Source organism: Odontesthes bonariensis, chromosome 21 (assembly GCF_027942865.1).
Source record: "Odontesthes bonariensis isolate fOdoBon6 chromosome 21, fOdoBon6.hap1, whole genome shotgun sequence".
NCBI lineage: Eukaryota > Metazoa > Chordata > Actinopteri > Atheriniformes > Atherinopsidae > Odontesthes > Odontesthes bonariensis.
Window position 1 is genome coordinate 16,536,332 of NC_134526.1, and position 26,681 is coordinate 16,563,012.

Below are 26,681 nucleotides of genomic sequence, written 5' to 3' on the forward strand. Positions count from 1 at the left end.
ACTGAAAGGAACTTTACCGTCATTCGTGTCAATCATTGCACCTCTGCGTTTCATTCTGTGCCAAGTCAAAAAGGTCTATAGTGATTCACCAAATCCCCAACTTTTAGCCAATGGGAAGTGTCAATAGTTTGCACGGTAAGAAAAAAACAGTGAATTCAAAAATATCCCTCACCTTAATCCCTACTGCAGGCTGTGCAGTATGTGGAATGTTGCCACCATAACGCCACACCTTGATTTGTGAACCGCCGTCTTTTTGAAGCCATATTTGGACAAGAGCGTCGAGGCTGGAGAGTGACGCTTGAAACCCAAAAACGTGTATCTTTGAGGCCGAATATCGATTTGATTATAAAAAATTTAAAAAAAAAATCCACTGTGGTGAAGGAGTGAATCTGGACAATGACACCATAATGTGAATTTCTTTTTACTTAGTGTATCACAAGGGGAGATGCATTTTGAATGGAGTTCTATGGGAGCCACAGATGTGAGGAACCTGCACGATGGGTGACCATGAGTGTTGGTTCACTTTAAGGCTCTTTCTTTAATGCGTTGGAACACAGCTGACGTCAAAGACCATTTCTTTCTATCTGTCCAGTCTATTCACACCAGGTAAAGAAAACGGTAAGGGCCACTGTGGCACATTGGGACATTGTCTGTGTTTGGCTTGTGAGATAATCAACTTCCTGATGTCATGTTTCTTTGCATGCGGTTTCCTCGTCAGGTGTCTCCATTTGTAATTCCTTTGAAGATATTTGAAGGATTTGTGGTGAATATGAGGTTTAATAATGAGGCTTTTGGGATTACTTGAGTACGTGATACATGGTTGGGTGGCTATTTTCATGGAAATGTTTTTGTCTGTGCTTGCATATGTGTGCTCAACTCATATATGTATGAGTTTGCACTTAGCTGAAATTTTCAGCTGCCAAATTTGACAGTACTGAAGCTAAGATTAGCCTGCCAGGATAACACACACATACACACACTGACTTACACACACGCATGCATGTCTTGTCTCTTCTCTCACACACCCTATCTTTCCAACTCTGTATCTTCCAACTCTTTCCGTCTCAAACTCTGTTTCTGCACTCACATTCACAAGCACACATGCTCGCCTCACCCTGCCAAAAGGGAGAGGTGGCTGGTGAATAAACAATGGCACTCCGCCCATAGTGTCACCCGCCTGGGCTTTGATCAGCACCGCTGTTCCTGCTCCCCACAGCAGCGCTTCCTGTCTTTCTGCCTGCCGAATGTTGCCATGCGCACACTCAAGCAGGCGCGCACACGCATGCATACACCTATAACCTAGTGTACATGGGCCTACATGCAATCCCTCCCATTTTCTCCCCAGCAGGTCTTTATCTGCACCTTTCTCTCACACAGCATAACTTTGAGTTAGTGCCCTTTTCTTCTCTGTCACACACACAGACCTTTGATCCGGGCCCATCCAGCAGCAGCTTTCTAGTACAAGTCAAAAAGAAGGTCCTGTTGTGGTGTCCTCTGGGTGATCTGACAGTAAACACGTTACATAATGCAACAGTGACCATTGTCTCCTAGTGTTTGAGGATGAGAGTGAATGTATGAAGCATGCTGTTCCACTATATTCTTGGTCAAACTCACAGTTGAAGTATTCCATGTGATCCAGGTGCTGGCTTTTTGTGCATGCATAATAACAAGGGACCCCGCTCACATTCACAGGGGCTAGTTGTAGCAGCTGCAGTTTGTCTGTAGTTGTGTAGTTATATATGCATTAGTTTCTGAGGGGCTTGAAAGGATGACTTTGCCTGTAGGAAGGAATGGCAGCAGTGGACCAAGAACAGGTGTGCTGAGGACTCTGCTGCAGAGGCAAAGAGCTGCTTCAAACGCAGCGTGCATGCAAGAGCGCATTTGTTCCCCTCTGTTCCCGTGCGCGTCCTTCAACGCAGATGAGTTTGTTGTGTCAACCTTGAGCTGAACATTTATTTGACTGAAGTTTGTCATCCGTCTGTCTTTCTATCGCTTTCTTTTTTGTTCGTGTGCACGAGCAGCAGTTTGACAATTTGCATTTGCATGTAAAGGTGCAGTTAACAGGTTTTTTTTACCGGTCACATTAGGGTTTTCACCTTGTGTCTGTCTGTCTGTGTGCATCGGTGTGTCACGGAAAAATGTGCTCCTGGTGACTCGCACTACACCCGGAACTCCAGCAAAGGCAGTTTAGAGTACTTTAGCAGGTGTTTACATGTCTGTTGCGGTCAGATTTTGTCAGAAGTCAATAGTGCTGCGACCGTGCAAGATGCAGTCACAAAACTTTACAGGCATGCAGATAAGATTGAAATTGAGATCATGTACTAAAATGGGTGTGGTTGCAGCCCTTGGTGACTGAGGACGCTTAATGTTTTATTTGTAACACTTGCTCGCTGTATCTTTTTTTGTTTTTTTGGGTGTATAAACTTCCACAAAGGGTGTGATCCAAGAAGTTGTTTACATCGCAGCTGGCGTGATCCCTGATGCAAGATTGTCTGTAGTTTTCTAAAGTCAACACCCAGTCGTGTAACTATTGACCGCCCCAATTAGGGGGAAAAAAAGAAAAAATTTTCACGCTGTGTAAAATTAATAAAAAAAGAACAACAATGCAGTGAATTTCAAATCTCTTAAACCAATATTTTATTCACAATTAAACAGAAACCATTTCAGATGCTGAAAGTAAGACATTATACTATTTCTCTTTTTTAAATATTAGCTCCTTGTGAATTTGATGGCAACAACCCTTCTCACACAAAGCTTGGGCGGATCTATGTTTACCCTCTTCTTTTGACAGCAGTCTGTAAACGTCTGAGAACTGCAGAGACCCAGCCGCTTGACCTTTGTGAGGAATATTGTCCCATTTTGTCTGATGTAGGACTCTAGCTGCTCAGCAGTCCTGTGTCTTGCTTGCTGTGTTTTGGCAGGTCAGGACTCTTAAACTGTGAAGCCATGCTCTTACAACAGATGCAGTGTGTTGTTTAGCATTGTGTTGCCTAAAACTGCAGGCCTTTCCCTGAAGTATATGTTGGCTGAATAGGAGCATATGCAGCTCTAAAACCTGTATATAGCTCTCAGCATTGGTGGTGCCTTTCCAGATGTGCAGACTGCCAATTCCGCAGGCATCAATGCACCACCATACTGTCAGTGGTGCAGGCTTTTGAACTGAGCGCGGATAACAAGCCGGATTGTAGCTCTACTCTTTAGTCCAGAGGACGCGGTTTGTCTTCTTCTCCTAAAAGAATTTCAACTATCAAATAAGCTGACCATCGAACAGTTTTCCACTTCGCCTCAGTCCATTTTAGATGAGCTTTGGCCCAGAGAAGACAACGGCATTTTCACACATGGCCTCTTCTTTGCATGATAGATCTGTATTGGATGACACAGCAAACCTTGTTCACAGCTAGGGATTTCTGAGTGTTCCTGAGTCTATGCAGTGGTTCCCATCACAGAATCATGTCTGTTTTTAATACAGCGCCACCTTCGGTCCTGAAGATCATAGGCATCCAGTACTGATTTTTTTGTTTGTTTGTTTGTTTGTTTGTTGCCACCAATGAATTCAGTTAGCTAATATTTTTCGTAAAAAATCTCTTTTTCACCATTTGATCTGTTTTCTATGTTCTATTGTGAATGAAGTATTAGTTTGAGATTTGCGAAGCCTTTCTGTCTGTTCTTAATTACATTTTAAAACCAAATCCAAAGTTTGTTTTGGAATTGGGGTTCTGCTATGGGAATCTTCTTTACCTGCAGTTCATTTTTGGGTTTATTGGTAAAATCGGCTATTTCAGTGCTTTTGGGTGTAGGATTTTTTTTACAGATGCACTACCGTGTTATACCAATCTCTACAGTTTTTTTTTTTTTCTTTTATACCTAAAAAAACGAACGATGAGACTGCAGCGCTGTTGGGAAGGCTGCAGTTAAACATCAGAGTTGGCTAGAAAGGTCTAGGCTTGGATTAGACTGTGTATGTGAATGCAAGGGTCACCCCCTATGTCACTGACTCTCTTTATGAGCTATGCAAAGCACCTGTTAGCCTGTATATCCCTATGTATGTTTGCATGTGCGTGCAACTCGACACGTGCATTGCGTTGGCTGATTGATGAGTTTTCCGGCTGTGGGCAGTGTTTGATCTGTATGTCAGAGGAAGTTTAAATAGGAAAGATAACATTCCAGGATGCTACAAGGGAACGTGGGAAGTAGAACAGCTCATAGAGACCATAATCCACTGGCAGACAACAAACGGAAATTACTCACCAAACCACAAGCCGAAATGCTACGTTCAAAGAAACCATGATGGCCTCATAAGTTGTTTGCGTTCTGGCCTAGAACTCCCATGTTTGAAGAATCCCATATATAGTTAAAGCTTAGAGATTTCCGAAAACCCTGAAAAAAAGGTGCTGTGCTTTTGTCTTAGTTTGTTGGTATGGCTTACACACGGTGCATGTTCTTGTACTGGGACATGTTAATAGCAGCAAGAGTCAACATTTAATTTGAGAAACGATCCTCAACTGTCTCAGGACTTCAGGACTCAAGTGGCTCAAATCCACACACTGAATTATAGTGTCGATATTTCGCAGTGTCACTTGACACGCTAGCTACTGATTTTTTTTTTTTTGCAGTTGTTAGCAGAGAACAAGACATCAGACTGGCTTCTGCAAATTTGGTGATATGATTTAAAGTAAATGTGACACATAATGTTGCCTGCACAGCTTCCAGCTTCTGGTGTGACTGTTTGTCTGCAGGTAAGAGCCCGAAATTAAAACAGTAATTTAACTTTTCCAAAGTGTCGTAAAGGCTTTTTCGAATGCAGTTTGCAACTTGTGCTGAACGTAGCATTCATTTAATGACATACTTGTTTGATAAACAGAATAAATTTATGAATGCCCACACACAAATACAAGCACCAGGCATATGGCGCATATTTTGGAGTTGTTTCCTATTCTCTTTCTACCATAGCTCACAGCAGCTGAAAGAGACTGAGACGGAAAGATAGAGAACTGTGTGTTCCCCCTGTGGGCATAACTTCGTTGCAACATGTCTTCATTAGCACAGCAAATGTCTTACTATTTTCATCAGGGCTCAAAAAGACACCTCCATAACTGTGCCGACATGTGTGCACACTGCAAAAGACGAGATAACCGTTCGATTTGCCGTTCGGGAAGGTTCCGCAGCCGCTGCCATCGCAAAACACCTTCGCACTTTTAAATCAACTCTGGGAAAAGTGCTGAAAAGCATCAAAGCTTTGAAAGCAAGTCAATTCACACCAATATCAGTGTTATCTTTCAGAGGGGCTGTCCTGGTCGACTTGCTAAAGCCCTTCTTTTTAGTCCGACACACAGACAGACAAGCAAGACAGGAAAGCAAAAGCAAAAGTTTCTCTTCTCAAACACCTCAGGAGGGAGACCTCTCTCCTCCTCCTCCACCTCCTCCTCCTACAGATTCTCTCTTCTTTACCTTTCCCACAATCCTTTGATAAAAGTGCAGATAAAAGAGTCTGTGCTCATCTCTCTGGCCATCCATCTCTCCTCTAGGTTAGCACCTCTTTTATTATTTACTATTAGATCAGTAGCCATGCATGCACACACCGCCTTGTTCTATCAAAGCTTGTGTGTGTGTGTGTGTGTGTGTGTGTGTGTGTGTGTGTGTGTGTGTGTGTGCGTGTGTGTGTGTGTGTGTGTGGGCGCAGTCCACATACTATGTCTTTGCTTATGTATGTCTGTGTGCTTTGTGCCCCTTGTGAATGTATCTCGTCTTACCCTTTTCTTGTCTATTTGTATGTGTGTGTGTGTGTGTGTCCTTGGCTGTGTGAGTGTGAGGTTTTTGCTGCTGTCTGAAGTCGTCCAGCCTCAGTGTCATTAGAGGATCTCTTTAATCCAGACTTTGGGAGAAACTTCTGACAGCACGCTGCAAATAGAAGGCCCCGCCGCACATGAAGAGCAGCTCAGCTCCTAACAAAACACCAAGTTTAAAGAGGCCCCTGGCCTTTTTTCCTCCTCCCACCATTCCCTCCCTTCTTTCTTCTTTGCTTTTTTTCCTGCCCTCTGTTGCTTTTACTTCACCCTAGGGAAACATGCTTGCCTTATCTGCGCAGGAGGACCACCCAGGAAAGGATGACTCAGGCATTGCTGCATCTGTGTGTATGTGTTTGTGTGCATGCAACACAATAACTGCACACTCATTTGACTGAGTGCCGTGCTCACATTTTTAGAACTTTTGCTGTTAATATTAATGCGTGCCTCTACCTGCATGGATCGCTCTGAGCGCTGTGTTTGTCGGTGCTTGTGTGCGTGTGCCTCGCTGTTCCTTTGAGCCAAAGTCTGAAATGAAAGGAGCATTGCTGATGGAGAGGTGAGAGAGGCCTTCAAGCCTCCCGACTGTGGGAATGTGAGGCGGAGGTACACCACTGACCCTGTCTTTTCACCCCAGCCACGTGTTTTTCTCCATCTCCCTCCTCCTCCTTGATATCTTGCTGTTTCCTATTTTCACCTTTCTGAACTCTTCCTTTTCTTTCTCTCCTCTTGATATGGTCACATTTCGCTCTTTATCTTCCCAGGTTTTTGTTTTGAAATTTCTGATTTTTCTTTTTTCCCCTTCACACATCTTTAGCCCTTACGCTTCCTTCCCTTCTTCTTCCCGTCACACTCCTTCCCTGCATCTTTCCCTAAGGGAATCAGGTTTCTCCTCCTCCTGGCCTGTTCTCAATCACGCCTCTCTCCGTGGCTGATGAAGGCCGTATCACCCTGTGAATCAAAAGACACTTCCGCTTGATCACCCACACATGATCATTCATGCACATTCACACACTCGTTACAATAGAAACTACCTGCGTCCCACCCACATGTGTTTGCCTTAAATGCATATGTAGAGGGGGAATTTTGTGAGATTGTGTCTACAAATCTCCCCTTTAATATTTTACACATGACATTTGACACAGTTTCATGATTTTATTGAACAAAAACTAAGCCCAAATGCAAAAAGCAGTGTGTGGAATAACTAACTACACTCTTATGGCTTCCACTGGATTTAAGAGGTAGTAGTAGGTGCTGCTGATCAAATTTGACTTGATTAATTGATCACCTGCAAGCGTGAGCAACGCTATAAGAGGAGAAGTTCTGGCCAATTCCTGGTCTAAAGCATTCAGGTGTGTATTGACACAAAGCCAAGGAGGATGAACTATCAGCAGTGATCTCGGAGGAGCCATTATTGCTGCCCATCAGTTTAAGAAGGGTTATAAGGACGTTTCCAAACTATTTCTCTTCAATGAGAAAGATTATTGACTTGTGGAAATCATTCAAGACAGCTGCCGATCTTCCCAGGATTGGATGTCACAGCAATATCACCCCAAGATCAGATTGTGCAAAAAAATTTCATCTGCATCTCAGACTCTACGGGCCTCAGTTAGCATGTTGAATGTTAGTTTGTGACAGTACAATTCGAAAGAAGACTGAACAAGTATGGCTTGTTTGTTAAGGCTGCAGGAGAAAACCTTTTCTCTCTAACAGAACATGGCAGCACAGCTTTGGTTTGTAAAGTCTCCTCTTGAACAAATCCCCAAAACTTCTGGAACAATGTCCTTCAGACAGCGGCACCAAAGTGGAAATGTTTACTCATAATGTACAACCACGTGTTTGGTGAAAACCAACCACGGCTAATCAGCACAAACGCCTCAGACCAACTGTCAAGCATGTTAGTGGAGGGCTGATGATTTGGGCTTGTTCTGCAGCCACAGGACCTGGGCACCTTGCAGTCATTGAATCCACCATGAATTCCTCTGTACACCAAAGTATTCTAGACTCAGATGTGAGGCCATCTGTGGCTGAAACCGGGACATGAACCAGGAAGATTCTTATTATTATTAACATAGCAGCAAATCTACAACGGAATGTCTCACAGTGGCCCAGTCAAAGTCCAGACCTCAAAACCATTCAAATGCTGTTAAGGCACCTTAAGAGAGTGCGTAAACTTCAGTAAATGAAGCGTGGTTGTAAAGGAGAATGGGCCAGGATTGCTTCATGACACCATTAAGGTCATACAGGAAAAAACGATTACTTCAAGTTATTGCTGTCAAAGTTGCTTTAACAAGCTATTGAATCATAGGGTGTTCTTAGTTTTTCCACACACTGCTTCTGCACTTTGGTTTATGATTTTTATTAGGCGGTGCATGAACGCAGCGTAACAAGTCATGTGTTGTTCATCTGAGGCTTTATCTACCTTCAGAACTTTAAGACCTGATAAGAACTAGGTCATTTTTATAATGCCAGATATCTTTTCTATTGCTTTCTTTTTCATCTGACCGTCCGTGGAGGAGATACCATTTTAGCAGCTCCATTAGTTTTTGTTTTTTTAAACGTTAATCTCGCTGGTTGCACCAGATTAAAGTCACCTGCATCAGAAGAGTAACACGAGCATTTACACTGTCATTATATCGCTGTCTGTGAATTATCTGTTGCTAGCGCCATGTAACACTGTATCATTCATCTGCTCTGTCTGACCACAATAATGACTCGATAACTTCAAAAGTCTTTGTGACTCACAAAGCACTCCTGTTCATCAGCAGAATCTTCCCATGTGATAGTTTTAATGAAGTGACAAGTGTTGAACATCTGCCCTCAGACGGGCTTTTAGTGCATTCATTTCAGAACCCACAAGAAAGCTTACATCACCACTGAAGCCCTCTGTTCAGCTGTACTTCCCAGAAGAAGTGGTCCAGAAATGCTTTGTCACAATGCGGGAAATCAGATATGGGTTTGGAAGGGGGGGGGGGCTGATTTTAGAGTAATCTCTATATTTGAGCAGATACCTCCAAAATGTATCCACGTTTGAATTTGTTTCTCACTAACGTGTAGTTTTGTCCTCTTTAGTAGTTTGAACCTCGTGTGCGTGACAATAAACCACATGTCGGTTTCTTTCTTTATTGCTTCAGAGCAGGAACTTGTTTCAGAAGACCAACTGTCTGTAACTCCTTACTCTTAGACCATCAAAAAGTCCAAAAAAATCAAGGAAGTGCCTCACAAGTATGCCTTCACTGCAATCTCTAAAATGTGTCAGCTCCCCTGAAAATGCTTTTCCAGTATGGTTGAGCCTTTGATTCACCAATAAACAAAAAGAAATGATGAAATCCAAAGCAAGGGGTTTCACTGAATGGAGATGTGGGCTCTGACGGGGTCGTGACTGGCAAAGAAATACCCTGATTAATAGGATTGCCATGCTGCCTTTTAATGCTGAAGACTGAAACTGACCTCAACAAGCTGTGGAATCATGTTAATGTGTGTTGATCCAAGTACTCCATCCACCAGATGCTTTGGTGTGCCACTATAAGAGAGATTTTACTTGCATCATAGCTGTTCAAGTGGTTTCACTTTTGGTGCTTTCCACATGTTGGTTTGACTTGGCTGGATTCTACTTGTTTGGTGTTTTTGCTGTGGATTGTTTGTTTTCCAGTTTAAGCTAATGCTCGAACATCAGTCTGCAGTCCTCACCAGTGGGTGTAATCTCAGGATTCCATCGGCGCAGTTCATAATCCTGGGGTTTGGGACGCCTTTGCCATATAGCGCAGCTTACACAACTTACTGAAAGAAAATTAATATATGATCAAAAATAGGTTAATTTTCCATCAGATTCACTCACTGGGAGTTGAAAACAATGTCATTAAATGTGAAAACAAATTTCAGCTTTGGAGTGTTTGCATCTGTTTTTATTGCCCTTTCCTTTCAGTCGCTACTTCTCTGAGAGCTGCTGCCCAGAAGTTCATCTTTGCCCTGAAGCTTTATAGTCTGTGTGATTTATATCTGTGAAGTGGGTTGTAGATCAGGTGGTCATGCCTATCACCTGGACTGTGTTTCCTTCAGCTCAGAGAATCAACAAGCTAACACCTGGCCCACTCACTCAGCTCTAGCGGGTGGGGGGGGATATTGATGCTAGCCAGATCCCCACACACTTGCTGGATGTGTGTGTGAGAGTGTGCGCCTGAAAGTGTAAATGCATGTCTTTGCTTTTATGTTTCTGGTTATGTGTATGTGTTCATATCACTCTCTGTGTTCCATACTTTCTAATCAGAGATGAAGTGTCCACATGTGCACTGAAAACATCTGGTTCTGTGTCGTAGGCAGGAACTGCGCCTTTCTCTTACTTACAGGCAAAGAGCAAAATGATTTCCCCGTGCATGCACAGAAAACCCATTTTGTTTTATTTTTTCTTTCTCAGCTCAATCTTAGAAGGCGAAATATTGTAGATTAAGGTCTTTATTGGAAGGAGAATTTTGATCGGCACATATATTGAGATTCATCCAGAAATGCAACTCGTTTAGTGCCTTGAAACCATGACATTTTAGAAGCCTTTGTCTCTGTGTGTCCTTTTGTTAAAAAAGAAGAAAAAGAAACGTCCTAATGAGGGCAGCTGCTCTGTAATTACTGCCATTGCTTTATTATTAGCCTTTAGACAGACAAAAAATAATCACAGCCTCCGTCTTCACTACCCATCTGTCTCTACCTTTCTTACGCTTCAATATGTTCTCATTGCTTTATTTAATCGATTTGTTTTCTTGAGTTTTTAGTAGCCTGTCATTTAGTTTAAGTGCGCATCTTTTGCCAGCAGAACTGTAGCTACAGATCAGCATCTATCAATTTGCGTCACTTACACATTACAGCACACAGATTTGGAGCTGTTTTTCGGTTCCGCCTGTCAGCCGACTGACTGTCTCTCCCTCCCCCCCAGGCTCTGCAGGAGAAGGTGGAAAGTCTGCAGAGGCAGCTGCACTGCTCAGAGAAGAAGCTGCTCAGCAAGGAGCTGGAGACTGAAGAGAAGGTAATGAAGTTGCTCGTCTTCTCCTCTCAATCTCACCGCCTCTCTTTCACGCCTGTCGGGCGTGCACAAGAAAGCAAGGTCGCCTCACTTGAAATCCGTTTGCGACCCACCGTTATAGTAACGTCACTCTCCCTGCCTGGCATTAACCTTTTTTTTTTTTTTTTTTTCATTCCTCCGGCCTCAGCCTATTTCATCACACTTCTTTTTGCTTCATGCCATGTGGGTGACCTGGGTTCAAATCCCCTGCATGAAATGTACTACCTCTAGTAGGGGTCCTTAGGCAAGACCCCCTTACCCTACCTGCCCACCTGTAAGTCGCTTTGGATAAAAGCATCTGCCAAATGCATAAACATAAACATACAAAACCTCCACATTCGTGCTAATCATACATTTCATAAATCCTTTAAGTGACTCCTTAAACACCCATCTCTGCCCTCCCATGGCATCAAATGTGGCCAGCCCCTCTCTCCTAATTTGCCATCCTAACTTGATCCTCCAGGGGGCCACAAAAGACAAACAAAATAGATCCTTTCCCTCCTTCTCCTGTTCCGAGCCAGTGATATGCCCCCTCGCACATTTCCCAAATTCCTTGAGATCTGGCTTCAAGAGCCAGCGCCTAGGGCCAGGAATGCCACCACTGCCTGTGTTCAAAAGGGAAACCTCTGTGTGTACGCACACACCGGCACACACTCCCCATGGCTCTCCAGAATGCCCTGTAATCAGGCTCTGTTTTGACCTTGACACACACAGAGAAGAAAGCACTAATCACAACACTCAAACTGGAGGCTGGTCTTTGTACGGTTGCATGTACACCAAAGGCATTTATTCTCTTGTGTTCCCTCTGATCCACCCGCTGACCCTTGTACACACTTCACACACTCGTCACACACCTCGGTGTCAGACTGTCATAAATCGTGCTGAGGTGCCGGCGGTTTTCAGGAGCCGTCGGTCTGCATGACCAATGTCTGCCGCCTGAATGCGCTTCGTACGTCTTCACATTTCATTGTTTGGTTTGTTATTTGCTGCGTGAAAAGCTTTCCTTGCTGAAATGTTTGCACAGTCGATGGAATCGTGCTGCAAATGCAACAACTGTTAAAAATAGACGTGTGATGTCGATGTAGGTGTTTTATATTTGTCAAGATCATTTTCGTTATCTTTCCCAATACGTGAGAGACTCTTGAAATCAGTTAGATCATTACAGAATGGGCTCGTCAGACCTTGCCGGGAGATAACTAGATGTAATTTTAAGTCTTACTGCTTTTATTCATGTAGTTTTCTTAACATAGACTGTTGGTTCAGTCAAACATTGTCCCACTGTCATGTTCTGCTTTCCACGTGGGTTGTGTTTCCGTCATTTTCCTTAGAAACAGAAAGATTGAGTACCTTTTATTTCATATAGCTCATCACCTTTTTGTAGTCCACAGTGTGTAGTCTGTCTTGATTAAAATGACCTACGGTGAGAAACACTTTCTTTCTGACGACATCATGATTTCAATCGGTCAATGTGTTGCAGTAGAGAATGAGTAAACAAGAGTAAGAATGCGACGAAGCATTTGGTTCCAATTTTAGGTTCCTGACAGTTCTTGATTCATGGCCACAAACACATTTCACTAATTTATCACAGACTGTTTTGCTGTGACAAAGTTGGCAGCAAAGAGACAAACAGGAACCGAATCGTACCAGAGAAACAATGAAGGGCTCTGCACGAGCCCAAAAACCCCAAACCCAAACTCCTGCCTCACCTTGGGTCAGGTGTGTGCATGGTATTAAAAGGAAGCAGCAGCTCTACCGCAGCATGGGTTTGTCTTTGTTCTCATTTGTAAACATCATATATGCAGATTGTTGAGGCCAAACCGGTTTGTCTTGGGTTTATCCACTCTGTCTCCTCACACCGATATTGCTCTTGTTTATCTGCCAAGATATGTCTTTGTAATCCGCCTATCTATGTAATCTGATCCCTCGCATGCTAACGGCTTTTCTGCCCAGACTTCACACAGATGTTGCTCGCCTCACTCTCGAGGCCCTCGCATGCTCCTTCACCTATAATATGGCACGCCATCAGCGTACTGCGGGGTTGAATTCTGCTTGAAGAGAGCAGCAGAACATTGAAGAGTGCAGCTCTGTGTATAAATACATAATGATACAGTGGGCACGGTGAACTGTTCAAGTCGAAGCTTGGTGTACTGAGAGAGGAGATTATTTCTGTAGTTGTTTTTCAGTGTTGATGCGAGCATAGAAATGGAGACGAGTCCAAGTCCAATTCTCGGCTTCGTCATTACCCTGCGTTGCTGTTTTTATTGCTGTTTTTATTTATGTTGCATCAGCAACCACCAATCTGTCCCGCAGCTCTACAAAGATCCGTCGCCAGCTCTAATCTCCTCCTGCCTGTTTCTCTTTTCCCTCGAGCAGCAAAGCGTTTTGATTTGAAATTGCTCCTTGGTGAACTCACTGGGTGCCAACTCAGTGGATGTGGAGGTGCAAACTTTGCGAGTGGTGGCATTTTTGATGTACCCTCTTGTTCCCGACAAGGTTTTTGTCACTTAGGAATAAGGGGAATATAAAAAATGCCTTTCCAGCAGCTACTCACCCCCCAAACCCGCCTCTCACAAGCTTACACACACCAACTTCATTAGCATACATCAAGCTTCCTAATGATGTGACAAACTTCATTTGAACACTGAAAGTGTTTAGTACTTGTTCCTTTCTGCTGGCAGCTGTCAAAAAAACATGCCATGTGACAGCACTAAACACAAGAGTAAGTCAAAACCACAATCTAAAGGCTATATATAGATGAAATGTTGTCATTTTAAAAATGACTGGGAGGGGAAAGTGACTGCCGCTCCTCACAGTCTTCAAACCCGTGTCTCATCAGGAACAAACGAAATCACATTTTTAAAAAGCAGTGCGGGTGAAACCCGATTTTTCTTGAAAGATTCAAAGTGCTCCTTCGTCGCTAGGGGAAACAGTGGCACGCATTTCTTTTTTTTCCAGTGTCTTCTCTCCTCTCTTTTCTTCTCCTTTGTCGGATTCATCTGGAGTCCGCCAGTGACCGAAACCTCACGGAGGGTTTGATCGGCGGCGCTGTTCAAAGGCGTCCTCTGTCCTAATGGCGAGGAGCATTTTTCTCAGATGTCGTTGCGCGTCTCCTTCACAAACACAAACGTGCCTTTGCTGTGAAAAGGAGGTTGAAGGAAAGGAAAAATGGGTGTTTGCATAAAGAAAAACCGAGATGAGAGCGGGAGACGTTTGGAGGAGGGATGCAAAGCGGAATGAAAAATGTCTCTCAGGAAGCATGGCAGACATCTTTGGGGTTTCAGGTGCTTCTAACTCCAGTTTCAGACATGTTGGGAAGTCAGAAATTGTCTTCTTTTCTTTTTGAACATTATGAACATAATGAACATTAGCATACGTTCTGTTAAACAAGCACAGGTTCCACAACAGATGGATAATATAAGGGGAAAAAGAAAGAAAAAAAGCCTGCAGCTTCCACCCACACAAATTGCATAGAAAAACTACGACTGAGCTTTAGATAGAGGTGCTTTGGAAACATGTGACAGCAGATGCTTTGGTCAAAATATAAAAGGAGCGTAAAACTTCACCTTTACAGCCGTGCGCACGGCCTCCGGTCGCCCCCGTTGCTCTCTCTGGGTCCTTGTGAATGCACTGTTGTAGCCTTGCCCGTTCTAATGTATGTACGGCACAGAAAATGGAGACAGCATGGCCGCAAAGGAGCTTATAATTTAGGCAGAGCGGATCTCTCATTGCTGCGGCGACTGCACCATACATGAACCAAGAATGCAAAACTAAGGAACTTGGCTTTTGAAGAATCTTAGACTTATATTCAGAGTGGCTGGTAAGGGATGTGTTTATTCAACCATTGTTTATTGCTTTGGTCTGAGGTAGTGAAGTGTGTTTTGTCTTGGCTTGCCATTCTGTTATGACTACAGAAGCTGCTATAGATAGACATTTTGAAATTTTTTCTTTTTTTCTTGTTGTGTTTTTTTATAATCCTGGACGTTCAAATTAAAGCTTCCAGCAACCTGTTTATTTGCCACTTGTTTGAAAGTGTCACTTTCAAATTATCCCTGACCTCATTGTAGCACGGCAGGAAAAAAAAAAAAAAGACATATTTTTGTGAACTGATGGATTGTCAAAGCAATGCAATTGGTCCAACACCTTAACATGAATAGGGCAGAGGGAGGCTGAAAAATTGGCAAAGTTGCGGCAGGCTAATCTTCTGCACACTGTGCCGAGACAAAGTGAGTTGCTCCATGTTGGGATCATTTATACTGAGGGTTGCTTTGAAGTGCTCCCCCAATCCCTTTCATTGTGCCCAGGAAGATTAATTAGCCAAAGCCAGAACAATCAGTTAAATCCACAACAGGAAGATTATTTTAGGGAAGCCGATCGTTTTTTTTGCCCTCCCCCCTCACTTCATTCACGCTCGCTTCACTTGAAAGACCAGACTGATGAGAGCTGGGCTCAGCTGGACTTTGGCTCTGCCAAACACATTACGGTTGCCCAGACTCTCCCCTGGTTACACCTTGAAATATGTGGTTGAAAACTGTTGCTTTTCACAAGCCCCGTTAATTCCTCGAGCTCTGTTAAAACTGTTCATCAGGCTCCAAATTAATTGATTCAGCAACTCTTCAAAATGCTGTAAAAGCTTTTACAATACCGTAAAAGCGCCGTTTGTGTGCGTTTGCATGTCTATAGACATGCATGCGCGTGTGTGTGTGTGTGTGTGTGTGTGTGTGTTTGCGCGCCCATTCATGTGTGTTTGTGGGTAAAAAGTGGGGGTTGAGCTAACCAAACCCTTTTCAACTTCTATAATCAGACTCTGGTTTAGTGGAGTGTAATTTAGCCCCAGACAGACTTCCTCCAGTCCTCCCCAGTGGAGATAGCTAGCTAGCTATTGAGCCGCTGCTTCGTTTGATGTGTTCTGCCCTCCACCATGGCCCTGTCCTCTTCCAAACCCAGCTGTTTTGAGCCTGTAAATGCTTTGTGTCTGATCTGACTGTAGTCGCCGGCAGCCAGTAGAGGGTGTTGTGCAGAGGGAGTCCTGCCAGCCTGCGGACCCCCTGTGGAGATGTGAGCGAGCTGTGAAGAGTGAGGGAATACTATGAGCCTTGAATAAAGTGGGGATGCCCACAGTCTGTGTGTGAGCCTCCTTCAAGTGTGTGTGTGTGTGTGTGTGTGTGTGTGTGAGAAAGGGAGGCAGAAACATGTTGACAGGTCACTCACGTATGATATAATTCCACGTGTTAACATGCTTCTTTTTCATCAGCGTCCAAACCGTCGTTTATATAGAAGTCCGATGAGCATGGACCAGCATTTCACTGTTGTGCAACTGTTCCTTTATCTGCGTGGCTACGAAATAACTAACTCTAAGCTCTAGTTTGGCTTTGAAAGTGTACATTCTAACCCAGCTCTGTGTTGTCAGGTGACAATGGTGCATCAGGAATACGAGGGGAAGATCAAAGGTCTGATGCCGGCTGAACTCAGACAGGAACTGGAAGACACCATCACCTCTCTGAAAGCTCAGGTGAGAAGGGACTTGTTAGAAACTTCGATATTTAAAACACATTCAATCCGTTGATTGTGAGGTCACACATGTGAGGAATTATCTTCCTTCTCCGTTATTCTGTACTTGTTATATATTTCACTACTAAATAAATCACTTAAGGGTAAATGATATGTGATATTGGATTTCAGCTGCTGGACAGTTTGGAACCTCATTTGCTGTATTTTTTGTGTCATCATGCACCAAACGCGTGACCGGTCACTGGGTCTCAGGTCTGGGCCGCAGGAGGACCAGCTCAGCAGCTGGACTCTTTTACTGCCGAGTCGTGCTGTTGTAATACTTTGCAGAATGTGCTTTGCTGTTGTCTCTCTGATGTAATTAAGGCCGGCCAGAAAATACGCCTGCATATAATTGTTCAGCTGTTATGGTGCTTTTGAAAGTGAAAGTCACTCGTGCCATGTGTGCAAACGTGGACATGGCAGTTTTCCACGTCACCTCTGTCCACCTGAAATAGCATTTCGTTTTGCATTCGCTGACGCAACCGTGAGCCGTGTGGACTGGAAGTGACTTTTCAGAAGTGTTTGTGATCCGTGCGGAGATTTCCACCAAAAAAAAATCTGTTCTTAATGCAGTACCGCCTGAGGGTGTGAAGATCACAACAATTTACTTCTGGTTTGTCACATTTGTCCCATGTGGATAGATTTCTCCAGATTCTCTGAATCATTTTTACGATGTTGTGTAATAATATATGACGAAAATCCCCGAAGTCTTTGCAATTTTACTGTAGAAATTTTAGTCATGTTACTGACCTGTTGCCAGATTCATTAGTTATGAGATGTTCCTTTCGTGTGTGTGTGAGTGTGTTTTATTGTTGTTCCTTATTTTGTTTTCAGTATTGCACAGCTTCTCCAGTCTGTTATTTCCAGTCTGTGCTGGCCTTAAATGGCATCAGTCATTTCTCATGTCGTCTTTGCTCCATTATCAGTTGGGTAAAGCTGTGTGTTTTCTACTGTTCGTATTTACATTTTAAAGAGGGTCCTAACTTTGTGCAAAAGGGGGTTTTACAAATACTACATTTCTGCTTTATTTCTGTGTGAAACCTACAGAACATGACAACTTGTCCCTTTTGCCAGTTAAAGCCACTCTTTAAAGCGGCCAATCCCGAATAAAGACTGCAAGTTTGAGCATAAATCAGTCTCATCTGAAACAGAACTTGATCATCCTGTATGAATTTGCACGTCGGACTTATTTTTGAATGAGAACAAAGATCTGTGCGGTATGCTTTTCCTTGAATTAGTTCTCCATCTCAAATTTTTAGTTCCCTTTGGATCCTCTCCATCAACCTCAGTCTCTCCTCTAACAGATCATCTTTGCTCATCCAGGCTCATTTATTCCGACATCTGAGCCCTGTCTCCTGTCTCGCACCAATAGAAGGGTCTCGGCTTTCTCGTTGCTTACTTTGTGAATAATTTTGTCGAAACAGTAAGACCGTGTGGTGGGAGATTTTGTGAAATGGGCTCATAGTAAACCCTGCCTCCTTCAAGTTCATCTTCCAAGTTCTCGTTTCAGTGCAAAGACCACCGCCCTGTGATCAGATATGTTTATAAAATGTAATTCATGACCAGAGCGGTCTCTCCTCTCATTGACAGTGTCTTGGGTTTTTGCACATTAACATTCATTATTTTCATATAGTAAAAAAAAAAAAAGAAAAGAATATAGGTATGCAGCATTTTCATGTCTCAAGAGGCATCTGACCACATTTCGTTGGGGTTTTGTACAAACCTAACCAGAATAAAGTGCCAAATGAAATGCTAGAACTATAGCTGAGGTCTCCCCCACAGAAAGGAATGTACCCTCGGCTCCAGTATGGCAGTCCCAGAACAATACAGATTCTTTTGGAGCTGTGATTATTCTGCCAGGCTCTACATGCTGAGTAAATGTAGATGAGGGTGGTGGGGGGTATATTTTCACTTCAGCCAAAAACACTTCATAAATAAACTTACAATTTGTAGCCAAAGAAAAGAACGGGGCTGCCTCCTTTCACAACACCCTAAACTCAACTAACCTGCTCCATAATGCGCCCTGTGTCCCAGTGGGCCTTAACCCCACCACCCTAATCTCCTGACCCCCTGCCCCTGCTGTCTTGACCCTCCGGACTCAACAAGAGAGCTTTTCTTTCACCCTCCACCACTCGGCTAGCACCACTCCACCCAAAAAGCACAACCCACCCAGAGCCATCCAGCCACCTCCACTTCAAACCGGTTTCCTGCTTCGCTCGTACTGATTACACAAGCAGTGAAAGCGAGCACGTTTTCATGATTATTGAGCCATCTTGCACATTGTGTGTCTGTGCTGCAGGTCGGCTTCCTCCAGAAGACGGCCTCTTTGCTGCAGGAAGACCTGGATGCCTGCCGCAGCAGGAGGTGAGTGGGATTGTTTGGACTGCATAGAAACATGTTGAAGTTTGTGCTGCGGTAGACTGCAGATACAGCTTTCTGTAAAAACTCCCAGCGAGTTCCTACATTATATGCATTCAGCTGCATGCCTTCCAGACTGAAAGACTTTGATTTGGCGCCCATCCGTCATTGGCTGCGTATTCTATCCTTTTTACCTACAGTGACCTGAATTATTTTTTTTTAAATCCCAAAGGAGCTGTCAGAGTTGGTTTGAATTTATTTCCACGTTGATATTCTTTAATATCTGAAATATGACTTTGGTTTCTGTGCACAGGTAGCAGCGTAAGGGCCACACCCTGACATACGCCGGGACATGAAGGACAAAATCTCCCGTTATATGTGAGCATTACTGACTGTTACGAGTACGTTACACACCTCACGCCGCCGGGTCTGTCACCTTTTAAGTTCAATGTGCTGTTTTCACTGCCATGGAATATTTATTCATTCTCAGACTTTAGTTTGTACTTTTTCTTGTTGTAAAAAAAAAAAAACATTTTTGTTTCTCATCCCGCTTTTTTGTTCAGTTCTGTGTTGTGTTCTTATCATTAACTCCATGTTATGTAGATGTTTGATATCAGTCAGTATATTTGTGCATTGTTTTTAATAAAAGGCTTTGCATTCCTTTCTGTTGTTTTGCTTCTTTTTTTTTTCCCCTCTCATTCTGGGCATGTTTTTCATCCACTTGAAATACCTCATGATTATTCCTTCAATTAGGGGAAGTCCTGCTGTTGCCCTTATTTTTCAATGACCACAACATACATGTTAACCGAGATTTGTGCTGTAACCAAAGTCAAAGACCTTGAATTCCCATCTCCCCCATCGCCATTTCGACTTGCCTCTCTGCCCGAGCCCCCATTTGAACTGTAGAGAGCACTTGGAGGTTTGTGGTTGGTTCAGATAAAGAGTGCTGCGAGTTGATTGTTTGAACCACAGGCCAATGGCTACAGTTACTGGCCCCAGTGTTTCTGCCTCTACCATCGCTTTGTGTTTTACCAGCGGTTCTGCTCGAACCCGATCTCAATGACTCAGAGTCCGCAAGATGGCTTCCGCCTCTCCGAGTGTCCTCCAAAGTCTCCAGAGTTGAAAGGTTTTATGATGATTAGAACATTTGTTAAATTAAAAAAACAAACTTCATAATGAGCTCCTACCCGTTTGAGTCACTGGCAGGTAGGAATGCATGAGCTTCCCTTCTTTCTTTTTTTTCGTTGAAACAAAATTTAGCCATGTTATTACATTCCTAAATCCGTTTTGATTTCAGTGGCCTCCACTCTTATTTGCATTGGAATTGCTTTTCTCTTTATGCCTGCACCTCACGTGCTCCCGTTGTCCGTGACCTGTTCTGCTGTCTCCAAGTGAAACACGATTCCCCTCGCTGTATTTATTTGATGTGCTGATTTCTGCTGCCCATGCAGATAGAAATGGAGAAGAACAGAGAAGGAGAAAAGAGAGAGGTCTGTCAGACCAACATCTGAGAAACAGGAATTTAGTCATTCAGCACAAAGCCTTTGTAGAGTCTGTTTTTTCTGGAGGAGGTGCACAGAGGATTCATTACTATTGCAACATAGCATCCGAGACCTCTCGTTATTTGTGTACATCGAAGAGGGAAAGTGTGAGATATTAATGTCTGTAGCATATCTGTGATCATTTTGTAGTTTGGAAAATGTCTTCAAATGCTTTAATCGAACTCGTTTGTGCAACATGTCGTTTTAACCAATCGTAAAGGCGGATAGTTATTAAGGTGGCGTGTTCCCAATTTACAAGTTTCGATTCCAAACATCTCAAAAATGGGTGTTGTCGTGCTGCAAGCAGATTCTGTGCAGCAGATCAGGGAGACAAGGTATCAGTGTCTCTTATCCTGCACATCCATAAACTTCCTGCAGCACAGCCGCTGTATTCTCAAATATCACGGCTAACTAGAACCTGCTACCTGCTAGTTAAACAAAAATAACTAGTTGTCAGCCACACGTTAGCTCTCTTCTTCACATTCACTGGTCGTGCTCTTAATTTCCTGTTTATATAATCAGCGTTTACTTACAAGATTCTTATGGGGGGTAGAAATATTTCAAAGTGCTTGAATTTAAGTGTGTTGCTTTCAAGGTGTGAAAAGGGCTTGAATTTTGGATACAATGCTTGAAACTACAAATGTATTGCTTGATAATACTTTGCTCTCTGGTGCAGCTGACTCGTAATCTGAGTTTTTTTTTTTTTTTTACGGAAGTCATCGATGCCACAACCCCCAGTGTGGAGAGCGACCATCCGCCTTATTTTCAGTGATGGTATGGGACGCATCGGTGCACAAGACATCGGCAAGCGGCACATCTGTGAAGGCGCCATTAACCCTGAACAAAATATCCAGCTTGAGGGCCAGTATTACAGTACGCTGCCATCCAGATGATGTCGTTCTCAGGAAAGGCCTTGCTTATTTTTGCAAGATAAACTACATTCTGCTTGTATTACCGCATCATGGCTCAGAGGTACGAGTTTGGGTGTTAAAACTGGCCTGCCTGCTCAGACAATGGTAGGCAATGAGACAAGTACTTTGTTAGTAACCTACTAAGCTATTAAGGTTGACAGCTGCCGATACTGGAGATCTAAAAATGTTTTCTTTGGCTTATTGAGCAGACTCCTGTTTTGCTCATTGACACCCAAACAGGCTCCAGCCATAACCTCTCCTTTAATCTGTGTTATTACTTTGACATAGTTTCAGTCTAATTGATTGTCTACCGCCAGAATTACCTCCATAATTGTGCTTGTGTAAATACAAGCCATGAATGTCATTTCCACAGAGCCGACATGGCCCCATTAAGGATCAAAGCCCTCGCTTCCTCTCGGTTATCTCCACATCAGACAGTGGACTGTTGTGTGACAACAGTAAAGGGTGGCCAGGGAGCTCCAAAGGTTTCCACTCATCCTCTCTCACTCCGTGCGAGTGCTCACGGCTGTCCGACGCCGTTGAAATCTGGGCGATTTTCGTGTTCTTGCTTCAGCTGGAGGTCGTGATGTTGCACCGCCTAATGAGGGTTTTTCTTGAGTGCGGGGAAATCTTAAAAATTTGCCCCACACAAGATAAATACTACTGCGCGACCGAATAAGAAATGTCTTTCAACGACAAGAAGCAGTTTTCTCTGCACAGAGGAACCTTAAAGCAGAGTTTTCTGCATTTCATTCACGCTGCATATCAGTGAGATTATTTCAGGACATCAATTTAAGTACGACTTTCAGATGATTCGAGGGCATTCACCGCCACTCCTCCCTGTCTTACATGATTTACACATGTGACGTGCTTGGTGTTCACTCTTCTCTTGTGACAGCCTCTGGGACTGACTGTACATCAGCATGTGATTGACAAAGTTATCATCTGCGCGAGCATGCGTGCCTCTGGATCTTTTTATAGAGCTGTATTCTGAGTCAGACCCTAGGAGGCTGGTGCTTGGCTGCATTACACTGCTTGCATAAATAAACCTGTTTATCGCCAACACTTCACACACGCTACACCCTCAGCGCGTCTCACCTCCGCTGTTTATTCTCTCTGCCGTCGTGTTGTCTCCATTCCTGTCTTTTGCTTAGCTTGTGTCGTTCTCCCTTTGTTGGCGCGGTATTTATGGAAGTGGTTTTCTTCTTTTCCCCGTCCTGTCACTCAAATGCAACAGGGGCTGTGAAAAGGATATGCAGGTGTGTTATCTGAGAACAAGTGGCTTAGAGGCTGCGCAGATGAAGAGGCAACAGCGGGTTGTGTTTTTGTGATTGTGGCGAGAATCTGCCATCTGATCGGGTAGGTTGAGCAGAAGGACGGAGGCGTTCAAGACAGTGTGGGAGGTTTGTCTGCATCGCTTGCCCTTTCGCACTGTCTGGGTGTCTTGTATATTCATTGGTCTTTTTATTCATCTCTCTCAGACAATAGTGGCATCCACACTAATGAGCATAAAGTTGAAAATGCATTCAGACCTTTACAGTTGATGTAGTTCACCTGGGCCTCCTGGGAAAGAAAAAAAAAAGAACATCCATGGCCTCACTCTGCCTCTCTCATCCATCCATCCACACTTTATCACCTTTTTGATCTACACCTCCAACACTCGCACAGCGAACTCGACACACATCCATCTTTGGACCTCCAGTCGTATTTTAATGCGCCAAACATTTTCAGTGGTGCAGGTCTGGACTGCAGATAGACCAGTTCAGGCTCCCAGGCTCTTCTACCAGGAAGTCATGCTGTTGTAATAGATTCAGAATGTGGTTTGGCATTGTCTCACTGACCAAGACCCTCCTTTTAAAAAAAAAAAGAAAAGAAAAAAAATCTTGATGGCAAAACCTGTTATATATCGTTTAAAATGGTGCCTTCGGACATCTGACATGTGACACAGGCTGTGGGAGCTAATGCACCACCCATACCATCGCTACCATTGCTTTTCAATCTTTCGCAGTGGTGAATCCATTTTTTAAGCAACTTTTCCAATCTTTTGTTGCCTTCATGTCCCAGATTTTTGAAACATGAAATCTGGCTTAAAAGTCAAAATAAGCAAACCTTTTTCCAAATACCGAAATGAAATAATATAAAAGCTATAGAGGACATGGCCTCTGTGTGCTCATTGGTTGTTACAGCAAAGCCCTTTAAATAGATGTCTTAGAATATGAATCTATGTGGTCCGATTATGTGTTTACATGCTGATACAATCAAACAAAATGGACAACGTGCGAAGCCCATTTCTTTCTTGACTTTTTACTGAACTTTTCTGAGTGTAATCAACACACTGCAAGCTCCCAAGTCCTCCCGACAAGCCATCTGCCCTCCTCACAGTATGTCTCTGTTGCCATGGTGCTCACCCTGTGTCACACCCCTTTAATGAAGGAACAGGAAGCAGTGAAAGAGATAAAATCTGGTATCTGACGAACGGACGAGCAAGTTAATCACCTTTCCAGTGGGGGAACCCTGCACTCCCTTGTCAGAAAGGAGGAAGGTCGGGTTAAAGTGATAGATTAGGGATGAGTGAAGGAGTCCAGGGTTCAGGTTAAGACCGATTCAGAGATGGATTGCTGTCCTGTCAAGCGTGGCAGAACTGGGGCGTCCTGCCTGTGAAGTGTCTGCATGGTGCGTCAGTGCAAGCAGCAGAGGAAATAAAAGTCATTACTGTCAGTGTGGAGTGAGCTTCATGGCCCAAACGGGATTAGACAGTGCATCCGACATTGTTTCTATACATTGGTAGACTTAAAAGTCAAGCGCAAAATGGGATTAAAACGAGGGAAAAAACCAATAAATAACCTTCAACAACCCCCCTTCTTCTTTTACTGTCTTTTATTTCTTCTCTACCTTCCTTCCCTACCACTACCCCCATCTGATTTCATGTCTCATTCCTCTCTTTTACCTATCTTGCTTCCTATTAAGCTCTCTCTGACACCTTTATCTTTCCCTTTCTTCCAAATCTCTCAAACACTCATCCCCATTATCATAATTCGCAGGTAGACCCAAGCTTCCTCTCGCTCTGTTTAGCAAAGAAAATAAAGAAATAATAAAAAGAAAAGCATCCTTCTGGGGCCAATTGGTGCTTGAAATCCAACTTCATTCCCCTCAAACTGAACCCTTTCAAAAACAAGCCCCCCCACCACATGCTCTTTTTTTCCCTCCTCTTCTTCTTTCCAAAAAGCCCCATAACATACTTGCGAATTGTTGCCCTTCCTTAACTTTTAAGGGTGTTATGCACCATGTCCAACTTCAAAGCCTGTCTTAACTCCACACTTTAATTGTATCTCTCCCAGCTCGCTGCGTGCCATTTGATTTTGCTGACAACAGCACTTTTCCCTCTGTTATCCTCCAACTTCCCCCATACCCATACTCCTCATGCCACCACTTGATCCTCACTTTGTTGACCCCGTGCACCGTCACCACCACTGCTGCAGCTCCTCTCATCAGCTCCTTGCTCCCTTCAGAGGCTTTTGTCCCCCTGTTGTCACTTACTTTGAAGAGGTGGCCTCCATTTCCTCTCTCTCTGCAGTCGATTGTCGCCCGGGGTGTGTACACACCAAACAAACTTGAAACAGTAACCCCCTGTCCTACATTGGCAGGCTCCTACTTTCTTTATCTTCTCTTTATGCAAGCTGACTTCCTCATGGCCCTGGTTGATAATTGCCATAAGCTTCCCTCTTGGTTTCATTTTCCATTGTCCTCCCCCAAAATTCTTGGCTCTGGCTTGAGATAAAGGGATGAGTACTTCAAAGGGGTCTGCAAAGAGTTTAACCCCAAGCCGAAAGGAATAGCACACAATACTGTAATTGAGAGCAGTTACTGATCACAGAGCTGCAGCATGGAGGACAGCACCGGTACACACACACACACACACACACACACACACACACACTCCCTGAGTGTTTATGGCTGCAACTGAGGTGGCCAGTAGCAGTTACGACAAGCCAAGGTTACTCAGGAGACCTCAGTCGTAAAAGCTTCTCCAGTCCTCTGAAGTTTTCCAATTGAAGGATTTTTTTTTTTTTTTTTTTTTTTTTTTTTAATCAACTACGACTTCAGATAAGATCGCAAACCCCCCCTTGTGTGCGATGCACATGCAAACAAAGAAACAAACAAGAACCGATTGGGCACACTAGTGATTTACGCGTCCCCTTCAGTCTCTATTTATAGTGCTCTTTGTAGTCAGGGTTTGACCTGTCCCTGTAATAATATCTCCCCATAAAGAGAGACAGTTACATCCCATAACGTCTCCCCTCGAAGCCTTCTTTCAAAGATTTTTTTTTTTTTATAGGGCCAGAGACCAAGGACACCCCTGGTCTCAAGCCAGTCACATACCTGAGGTCAGCTCCTGAGGGGCAGCAGGGAGGACCTGACCTATGGGGACCTCCCATGAACCATAGAGGGGGTTGACAAGGCAGGACATGAGGGCCCAACTGGCCCCAGGTACTGGCAGGGGGTCCACACCATTGCCATGGAGATGGTTTCAACCCTGGTGTGTTTACTGTCAGAGGTCAGCCTGGGCCCTCCAAAGTTAACAAAGACTGACATTGTCAGGGAAGCACTCTGAATATCAGCCAGATGACCTGTGTACCTACACTGAGACCTCGCCTGTGCAGATAGCTTTTATGACACAAGTTTTAAGTCTCACCTGTGGCATTGCTTTAGACAGAAAGCACACGATTTCAGAACTTTTTTATTTTTTTTGTCCTCACAGTCATGTCAGATCAAACCAAATACTCATTCATCAACACTGTTTTGTTGGGATTGTTCATCTGTTCCTTTAAGCTATTCCAGATGTGTATCATTTTTCAGCTATATTTTTAAAAACGTGCATTGATTACGTGAAGCTTTTTCAACTTCTCTGGTCTCTCACTGGCCACTTTTCATTCACCCTCAATAGATTGGGACCAGTTGTTCCATCTTTTCATTCAAAGTGTAATTGATGTTTCGTGTTTTGCTTTAATCAGATGAGCTTCTCCACATGCCCCCGATGATTTGTAGACATACCTGCTGGGGTGCAAATTCTCCCAGCTTTTGATATTGTGGTGTGATATTCTGGGCGTTTTTTTTTTTTTTTTTTTTTTTTTTTTGTTCAGGATGTGAGCGCACCGGGTTTGAAGGTGATAAAGTGGCCTTTGAATGATGAGTAAACCCTGAGTCATCATGGCCTCTTCAACGGCAATTTCTTCTTTTTATTAACGTTGATGGGAAAGCGAAGCATCAAGGGAAAAACTTTCACAGTACTTGATCAAAGTGTTTGCTGTCTTTGTACTGTGCTGTTTGGATTCATGTACACTGAGACTAAAAGGACACGCACGCCTACAGTTGCTCTGTAAAGAATATAGCCAGTCATCTTGCACAAAGGGTCCCCTGTGGCACCCCTATTGAACACTAAGGGCCCATCCAAAACTCAATTGATTCTTCCCAATAAACACCATAAACATTA

The 26,681-nt window shown here is 43.6% G+C and overlaps 1 protein-coding gene across 3 annotated transcripts in view; it reads left to right on the forward strand.

Moving 5' to 3' along the window:
* The window catches only part of cep112 (centrosomal protein 112), a 106,905-nt gene that overhangs the window by 77,473 nt on the left and 2,751 nt on the right, over window positions 1-26,681 (forward strand). For 2 of the 3 annotated variants that reach the window (XM_075453384.1, XM_075453385.1), the window contains 4 exons: window positions 10,708-10,797; window positions 16,241-16,342; window positions 18,680-18,744; window positions 19,052-19,381. In XM_075453384.1, the coding sequence (XP_075309499.1) occupies window positions 10,708-10,797; window positions 16,241-16,342; window positions 18,680-18,744; window positions 19,052-19,055 (261 nt within the window). In that variant the 3' untranslated portion in view covers window positions 19,056-19,381. Of the gene's footprint in view, window positions 1-10,707; window positions 10,798-16,240; window positions 16,343-18,679; window positions 18,745-19,051; window positions 19,382-26,681 lie in introns of those variants that run through there. The other variant, XR_012767908.1, reaches the window with a different exon arrangement.